General features: G+C 59.1%; 1 protein-coding gene across 3 annotated transcripts; it reads left to right on the top strand.

Annotated features, from left to right (window-relative positions):
* The first annotated feature begins 842 nt into the window (after positions 1-842).
* LOC138100728 (heterogeneous nuclear ribonucleoprotein C) lies at positions 843-8,050 on the top strand. 3 transcript variants are annotated; one of them, XM_068998583.1, is made up of 9 exons: positions 843-905; positions 2,706-2,732; positions 4,219-4,492; positions 5,516-5,591; positions 6,036-6,083; positions 6,549-6,706; positions 7,241-7,342; positions 7,565-7,719; positions 7,919-8,050. In XM_068998583.1, the coding sequence occupies exons 3-9, from the start codon at positions 4,252-4,254 to the stop codon at positions 8,000-8,002; spliced, it is 864 nt and encodes a 287-aa protein (XP_068854684.1). In that variant the 5' UTR covers positions 843-905; positions 2,706-2,732; positions 4,219-4,251; the 3' UTR covers positions 8,003-8,050. The 3 variants fall into 3 exon arrangements, with proteins under 3 accessions (XP_068854684.1, XP_068854682.1, XP_068854683.1); XM_068998581.1 differs by having other exon boundaries at positions 5,516-5,630; XM_068998582.1 differs by lacking the exons at positions 843-905; positions 2,706-2,732 and adding an exon at positions 3,259-3,275 and having other exon boundaries at positions 5,516-5,630.
* The last annotated feature ends 81 nt before the right edge of the window (positions 8,051-8,131 follow it).

Here is an 8,131-nt window from a genome sequence, read left to right as displayed (position 1 = left end):
GGTTCCTCTCCCCCCCCTTTTTTTGGGGTCCCCCCTCGGGTTTGGGGCCTCCCCTCCCCCTCCCCTCGCAGCTCTTTTCCAAAAGTTCAATAAAAATCTCGTTTTTTTAAGGTTTTCTAACTAAAATGGGAATTTCTGCACCCCGGGATGGGGGAGATCAGGAAAAAAGGGGTGGGACATGGGAAAAATGAGGGGAAAACGGGAAAAACGGGGAGAAACCGGTTTAAAATGGGGTGAAACCGGTTTGGGTGGGGGGGGGTGAAACCAGAACGAGGGGGGAATAAACCAGTTTGAAGAGGAGAAGCCAGTAAGAGCCAGTCGAAACCGGTTTGGACTGGGGCCGGACTGGTTCCAGTGGGCCCAGACCAGTTCAAAAAGGCCCCAAAACCAGCGCGAACTGGGACGCGGCCCGGCCCCGCCCTCTCCCCGTGACTGACAGCTCCCCCGGCCAATCACCGCGCGCTGCCGGCACCTTTCGTCCAATGAGCGCCCGCGCCGCGCTGCTGGCCCCGCCTGCTGCTTTAGGCCAATGGTGGCCGGCGGCGCATGCGCGCCAGGCGCCGCGCGCCTCGGAGGTGGGCGCTCCGGGAGCCTCTGGCTTTTGGTTGGTGGAAGAGTAGAACTGGCAGTTGCTTCAGCCAATCAACGCCGCTTCCGGCGTGATTGACACAAGCCTTGAGCCATTGGCTGCCGCTCCTCCCCCTCCCGCGCAGCAGCGCCTTCCGCGCTTCCATTGGCTGAGAGGTTGATTGACGTCCGGTTAGATCAATCAAAGCGCAGGGACGGGCGCCGAGGGTGGGCCTGGCGCTGCTCGCGGCGCTGAGGGCGGCGCGGGCGCCATTTTGTGCTCAGCCCCCGGAGGAAGCGGCGGCGGCGGCGGCGGGAGCGCAGCGGTGCCCGGAGCGGTGAGGGGGCAGCGGGAGAGGCTCTGGGACGGTCCCGGCGCGCTTCCGGGGGGCTCGAAGGAGGAGACTTTACGGAGCGGGGTTGTGGTGATGTGGGGGAGGGGGGGGCGGAGATGGCGGCGGCGCGTGAGGGAGCGAGGCGGGAAAGGGGGGGGGGCCGCCCCCTCAGGGCTGTGAGGGGAGGGGCGGGGTTAAAGATCTTAGGGGCGGGGTTAAATCTCTTTAAAGGTAATTAATTCTCCGGGGCAGTAATTAACCCCGACGGAGGATCTTAATTAACCCTTTTAAGGACGTAATTAACCCCCTCTGGTGGCGGTGTTAGCCTTGCGGGAGGCGTGGCTTTGATCGGGGGCGTGGTTTTGTTGGGGGGCGTGTTTAACTCATTCACGGGTTAATTAAGTCGCTCCGGATTTGATTAACCCCTTTGGGGGTGGGGTTGACCCCACTTGGGGGCGTGGCTTATACCTGTTTAATCCCAGGGCTAATTAATTACCCCTTGGGGGCGTGGCTTGGCCTAAATAACTACGTTGGGGCCTTAATTCGGCCCTTTATATAGATAATTAACCCCCTGGGGTCATGGTTAATAATTAAGAGGGTAATTACTGCACTTATTGCTACATAAATCCCTGGGGGGCGGGGTTTAACCACGTGGGGGCGGGGCTACAGTGGGGGCGGGGCCAATTCAAGTGGGGGTGTGGCCTATCCACGCTGGTTGAGGTGTTGCACACCTTTAAGGCTTAAATTGAATTTATTAGGGCTTAATTATCCACTCTGGGGGATTTTTCCCATCCCAGATTTTCAGTCGAATTCCCAAGTTTCCCTTTTCCAGCAGATTTTGGGAGTTCCAACTTCTCCTGTTAACCTTTCAGTCTAAACTTGCCGGGTTTTGTCCTTTTTTTCCCCAGTTTTAGAAGTCTAAAATCAGGTTTATTTTGTTCCCCACTCCCGCTTTCTGGGGCTCAATCCCGAATTTCCGTGTTCTCTCTCAGTTGCGGGAGTTCCCATTTTATTATGGGACAAAACCGCTCCAAATTCCTCCTTTTTTACCCCAAAATGGCCATTTTTAGTGGTTAAGTGGGATTTCAGCCCGATTTTAGTGGCCAGGTTCCCTAATTCCCTAATTCTCGACCCTTCCCGTTTTAATTCAAGCCCAAACCACCCCAAATTTTTCCCTTTTAATCCAAAAAATGTTGATTTCTGCAGGATAAAGCAGAATTTTGAAGGGTTAAACTCAAGTTTTGTCACAACTCCTCCAAATTTTGGGGCCTGATTCTCCCATTTCCCCCCAGATTTGGGTGTCCTTGAAACACTCAACTTCACCAGATCCCAAAATGCACTTTTTTCCCCCCAAAACACCTGTTGATCCCCCCCAACCCCTCCCTTATTTCCCCGCCCCGGGGTGAGGAGGGGGGGCGGGGTCACCCCCAAATTTCGGCTTGGGGGAGGGGCTGGGGGGGAGGAGGGGCCGGGGGGGGAGGGGTCGCTCAACCTTCTCTCCTTCCACAGGGCCCAGGAGGCGCAACCGGAGCCGGCCCCTCCCCCACCCCCCCTCACCCCTGCCCCGCCCTCCCCCACCCCCTCCCCGGCGCCGTTTTGGGCCGAACCTGCCCGATTTTGGAGGTTTTTAAACCAATGGGGGAAAAGAGGGGGGAGAAACTCGTCGTGGTGGGGGAGGGGCGCTGCTGTGGGGGAGGGGCCTGAGTGCAGGGGGGGAGGTGGGGGAGGGGCCGCCCCTCCCCCCGCTGGCCCCCCCCCCCGCCCCCCCAATTTGCCTTTTTTTTGTCTCTTTTTTGTTCACAGCGCGATTTTTTTGAGCCGGCGGCGACCGTAAGTTCCAACGTTTTCCTGCCTTTTTTTTTGTTTTTTTTTCCCCCCATTTCCCCCCTTTATTCCCCCCCCAGAAATGCGGGTTTTGCCCCTCCCCCCACCCTGCAGAAGCTCCTCCCCCAACGCCCCTCCCCCCACCCCCACCCGGGTTTTCCCACGCGGCCTGTCCCCCCCACCCCCAAAACTGCCCCGAAACGGCCCCAAAACGGCCCCAAAACAGAAAAAAAACAGAAAAGGGGGTGGGGCCCAGCCCCTCCCCCCGCCCCTCCCCCCCGTACGGATTTTCAGGGGTTTCGAGGGTTTTTGATTATTTTTCTATTTTTTTTTTAATTTTTTTTTTTGGTTGTTGTTGTTTTCCTAAATTTTTTTTTTTTTTTAATTTTTTATTTTTCTTTTTTTTTTTTGGGGCTGCGTGGCCCTGCCCCTCCCCCCTAAAGCCCCGCCCCATTTTAGCCACACTCCTCCCCCAACCCCGCCCCTCCCCCATCGCCGCCGCCGACCCACGGACGCCCCTCCCCCCCCACCGGAGCCCCACCCCCCACGGTAAGAGGTGGAGCATCTCAATTAATATGCAAATTAATGCTAATTAAGGCCCGGGCTGCCTAAAGAGGGGCTCAGTAGTAGAGTGAAGACTTCACGAGGGTCTTGGCACTCATTAGAGCCATTAATAAGGCGTTGTAATTAGCAATTTAACTTTACGGGGTTAATTACCATAATTAATTTATTAGTGGAGGTTAAACAGCAGCAGGAGTAGCGTTATTAATGGTTTAATTAATTAACGTTTGTTAGAGACGGTGAGCACCTTAGTTATGTTTTATGCTCAGCAGTAATTAGCATAGTTAATGGGCAGGGTAATTAGTTATTGGTGGTTACTGATTGTTTCTTAGGCTAGGGGTAATTAGCAGTTTTTGGGAGGCTGGAGGTTATTGGCCTGTTAATACCTGATGCTAATAAGGATTAGGAAATTAGCATAATTAATGAGGGGTGGGGTTAATCAATAGCAATCATGAGGAACCCATAGATGAAATACTTTAATAAAGACAGCTGGAGGTGGTGGGGTTGGTAATTAGGGCCTGCTTATGCTAATTAGGTGCTAACGGGGGGCTTGGGGTGTGGGGGGGACGGTTGGGGAAGGTTCCAGAAGGACCTGGGGTGGGTGGGGGGGGGGGGTTCCAGGTGGCTCTGGAAGCTTCTGGGGTGGTTCCAGGTGGTTTATGGAGGATCTGGGGTGGTTCCAGGAGGCTTTTCCTTCCTGGAAGGTCCTTGGTCGGTTCTGGGCGGTCTTCGGGGGTTTTTTTTGGGGTGGTTTTGGTTGTTTTTCGAAGGTTTTTGGGTGGCCCTAGAACATTTTGGGCGACCCCGGAAGCTTTTGGCCATTCCCAAGACACTTTCCGGGCGTTCCCAGCACCTCCCCCACCATCCCCACACCCCTCCCCCCAGCCCCTCCCACCCCGCCGTGACCACTGACCACTCCCTCCTCCCCCAGGCCCGCGTCCACCCCCCCTCCCCACGCCACGCCATGGCCAGCAACGTGACCAACAAGACGGACCCGCGGTCGCTCAACTCGCGGGTCTTCATCGGCAACCTCAACACGCTGGTGGTCAAGAAGAGCGACGTGGAGGCCATCTTCTCCAAGTACGGCAAGATCGTCGGCTGCTCCGTCCACAAGGGCTTCGCCTTCGTCCAGTACGTCAACGAGCGCAACGCCCGCGCCGCCGTGGCCGGGGAGGACGGCCGCATGATCGCCGGGCAGGTGCTCGGTGAGTCCTGCTGGCCGGCGGTGGCCCTTCCCGGTCACCTGTGGTCGTTGGTGGTCATTCACGATGGTTGCTGGTCGTTCACGGCCACTCGCGGTCATCCACGGTCATTCGTGGTCGTTGATGGTCACTCATGGTCGTTGATGGTCACTCATGGTCATTGATGGTCATTCGTGATCGTTGATGGTCACTCATGGTCGTTGATGGTCGTTCATGGTCGTTGATGGTCGTTCATGGTCGTTGATGGTCGTTCATGGTCGTTGATGGTCATTCGTGGTCGTTGATGGTCATTCATGGTCATTGATGGTCATTCATGGCTGTTGATGGTCACTCATGGCCGTTCTGGGTCATTCCTGGCCATTGCTGGTCAGTGATGGTTGTTTTGGGGTCACCTGGGGCGGTTCAAGGGGTTACAGGGGAAGCCTGGGCAGGAGGAGCCGCACACCTGGCCGGGCCCCCGATGGCCGGACGGGCGCTGAGCGAGATGACCGCGGTCACTTGCGGTCGGCCGTGGATTTTCTGGGTGGTTTTGGTGGTTCTGGGAGGTGCTGGGGAGTCCAGAAGGGGGCTGTGGTCACTGGACGGTTTCCAGGTGAGCTCACCTGGTCACTTGGGGTCATTTTTGGGTGGTTTTGGGTGGTTTATGGGCACTCCAAGCGAGAAGGGTGGGGCACGAGGAGCCCCAGCCCAGGTGATCTCACCTGGGGACACTCTGGGGCCAGTTTGGGGTCATTTGGGGGTCAGTTTTTGGGGGTTCTTTTTGGTAATTCCTGGTCATTTTGGGATCTTTTACGGCCGTTTTAGGGTCACTTTCTGGTCGCTTGGGGGTCGTTTCTGGGCTCGTTCTTTGTTGCTTGGGGGTCCGTTTTGGGGTCGGTTTATGGTAATTCTCGGGGTCCTTCCCGTTGGTTTCGGGCTCGTTTTGAGCCATTTCCGGGCCCTTCCTCCCCGTTCCCGCACCCTGCTGGGGTGCTGCCCTCCCCAAACCCCGCCAAGCCGCCCCAAACGGCCCCGTGTGACCCGCAGACATCAACCTGGCGGCCGAGCCGAAGGTGAACCGGGGCAAGGCGGGGGTGAAGCGCTCGGCGGCCGAGATGTACGGGTCAGTACCCGCCCCCCCGTCACCGTCCCCCCTCGTCAGGTGGGGACCCTGGGGGGACACGGGCACGGGGGGGGGGGGTGGATTTGGGGGGGATTTGGGGAGCCTAGGGGATGGATTTTGGGTAGAGTTGGGGCGTTTTGAGGGTCCTGGGATGGGATGCGGGGGGGTTTTTGGGGGGGGGTTGGGGGAGGGAGGTTGAGGTGTCCTGGGAGGAATTTGGGGGGCAGTTTGGGATATTGTGGGGAGGGGGAGGGAATTGGGGCGTTTTGGGGGTGGCTCTGGAGGTTTTGGGGGATTTGGGGAGTTTTTTGAGGGGGTTGGGTTTTGTGTGGGGGATTCTGGGAGGTTTTGGGGTTTTTTTGGGGTGTCCCAGAGGGTTTCGGGGATCCCAGGGGGTTTTTGGGGGGGTTTTGGGGTCTCACTGCCCTCATGGCCCCCCCCCAGGTCATCGTTTGATCTCGACTACGACTTCCAGCGAGATTACTATGACCGGTACCAGTATAAACCAGTACAGATCAGTGACCCCAAACCCCTTCCCAGTACAGACCAGTGACCCGAAATCCTCTCCCAGTATAGACCAGTGACCCCAAACCCCTTCCCAGTACAGACCAGTGACCCGAAATTCCCTCCTAGTACAGACCAGTGACCCCAAACCCCTTCCCAGTACAAACCAGTGACCCCAAACCCCTTCCCAGGAGACCACTGACCACAAAGCCTCTCCCAGTACAGACCAGTGACCACAAACCCTTTCCCAGTACAGACCAGTGCTTCCCAGTGCCCCATAACCCCCTCCCAGTTTGCCCAAACCCCTTCCCAGTGCCCCCCAAACCCCCTCCCAGTACAGACCAGTTACCCCAAACCCCTTCCCAGTGCCCCTGAATCCCCTCCCAGTACCGACCAGAGCCCGCAGCCACCCTCCCAGTGGCTCCCAGTCCATCCCAGTCCGTTGCCTTGCAGGATGTACAGTTACCCTGCCCGCGTGCCGCCCCCTCCCCCCATCGCCCGGGCCGTGGTGCCCTCCAAGCGCCAGCGCGTGTCCGGCAACACCTCCCGGCGCGGGAAGAGCTTCAACAGCAAATCCGGCCAGCGCGGCTCTTCCTCCAAGTCCGGAAAACGTACGGAAATCCCGGGAATCGGGGAAAAAATCCAATGCGGCGCTGGCCGCGCCCTGTCCAGCACGGCAGCAGCCGCCAGCCAACGTGGCCGTTCCCATCCCTCATCCAATATGGCGGCCTGCAGTCACCATCCAATATGGCCGCCCTCATTTCCCTAATCCAATATGGCGGCCCCCATCTCCCCCCACCCAATATGGCGGCCTCCATCTCCCCCAATCCAATATGGCGGCCCCATCTCCCCTCATCCAATATGGCAGCCTCCATGTCCCCCAATCCAATATGGTGGCCCCCACATCCCCCAATCCAATGACAGCCCCCATGTCCCCCAATCCAATATGGCGGCCTCCATCTCCCCTCATCCAATATGGCAGCCTCCATGTCCCCCAATCCAATATGGTGGCCCCCACATCCCCCAATCCAATGACAGCCCCCATGTCCCCCAATCCGATATGGCGGCCCCCATCTCCCGCAATCCAATATGGCGGCCCCCACGTTGTCAGGACCCTGAGGGGGTTTTTGGGGCGATTTTCGCAGTGAAAGGGGACGACCTGCAGAGCATCAAGAAGGAGCTGGGGCAGATCAAGGCCAAGGTGGACGCGCTGCTGGAGAGCCTGGAGCGGCTGGAGCGGGAGCAGAGTGAGAACTGCGGGCCGGGCACGGGGGGATTTTCAGGCAGATTTGGGGGAGGAAACGTTGGGGTTTTTTTTGGGGTGGAAAAGGTTGTTCTCCGTGGGGAGACCAAGCGGACTCCGCCCGTTGTCTCTGGGGCAGTGCCCACCCGCACGTTACCACAATTCTGTTCCTGTTTTCCCCCCCCCCAAATCCCCGATCTTTGCCCCCCCCCCAATTCCGTTCTAGAGGCTAAGAGCGAGAAGGCCGAGGAGGAGCAGGGCGGCAGCGGCTCCAAGAAGGACGAGGCGGGCGGGGCCAAGGCCGAGGGCGGCAACGAGGACTCGGCTGAGGAGGGCGACCTGCTGGACGACGACGAGGCCGAGGAGAGGGGGGACGAGCAGGTGGGGAACCCCAGGAGGGAGCAGTGACGCCCCCCCCCACCCCGTGCCACGCCAGCGGCCTCCCAGTACATCCCAGTACCCCCCAAGCCCCCTCCCGGTCTCTCCCAGTGCCGTTGGGGTGGGGAGGGGGGGGGGGGGATGGGCAGCCCCGCCCCTCCCCCCCCCCCACCCTGACCCCGGGCCCCTCCCCCGTTTCCAGCTGGAGTCGCTGAAAGGGGACGAGAAGGAGGCGGAGGAGGGGGAGGACGACCGGGACAGCGCCAACGGCGAGGACGAGCCCTGAGCCCCTCCCCCTCCCCTCGCCCCTCCCCCCGCCCCGCCCTTCCCCCCCTCCGCCGTGCTCGTGCTGTCGTGGCCCCCTCCCCCACCGCCCTCTGTAGTTCGGTCCCCGCCCCCTTTCCGTGCCCCTCCT

This window comes from Aphelocoma coerulescens, unplaced genomic scaffold (assembly GCF_041296385.1).
Source record: "Aphelocoma coerulescens isolate FSJ_1873_10779 unplaced genomic scaffold, UR_Acoe_1.0 HiC_scaffold_138, whole genome shotgun sequence".
In the NCBI taxonomy this organism is placed as follows: domain Eukaryota; kingdom Metazoa; phylum Chordata; class Aves; order Passeriformes; family Corvidae; genus Aphelocoma; species Aphelocoma coerulescens.
The sequence above is the reverse complement of the archived record's forward strand: the minus strand, read 5'-3'. Positions and strand labels throughout refer to the sequence as shown.

Coding starts and splice junctions, on each gene's coding strand:
- LOC138100728 (XM_068998581.1), top strand. CDS start 4,252: ATGGCCAGCAACGTGACCAACAAGACGGACCCGCGGTCGCTCAACTCG. Junction 5,631..6,035: donor TCACCGTCCCCCCTCGTCAG/GTGGGGACCCTG, acceptor GCCCCCCCCCAG/GTCATCGTTTGATCTCGACT. Junction 7,720..7,918: donor AGGAGAGGGGGGACGAGCAG/GTGGGGAACCCC, acceptor CCCCGTTTCCAG/CTGGAGTCGCTGAAAGGGGA.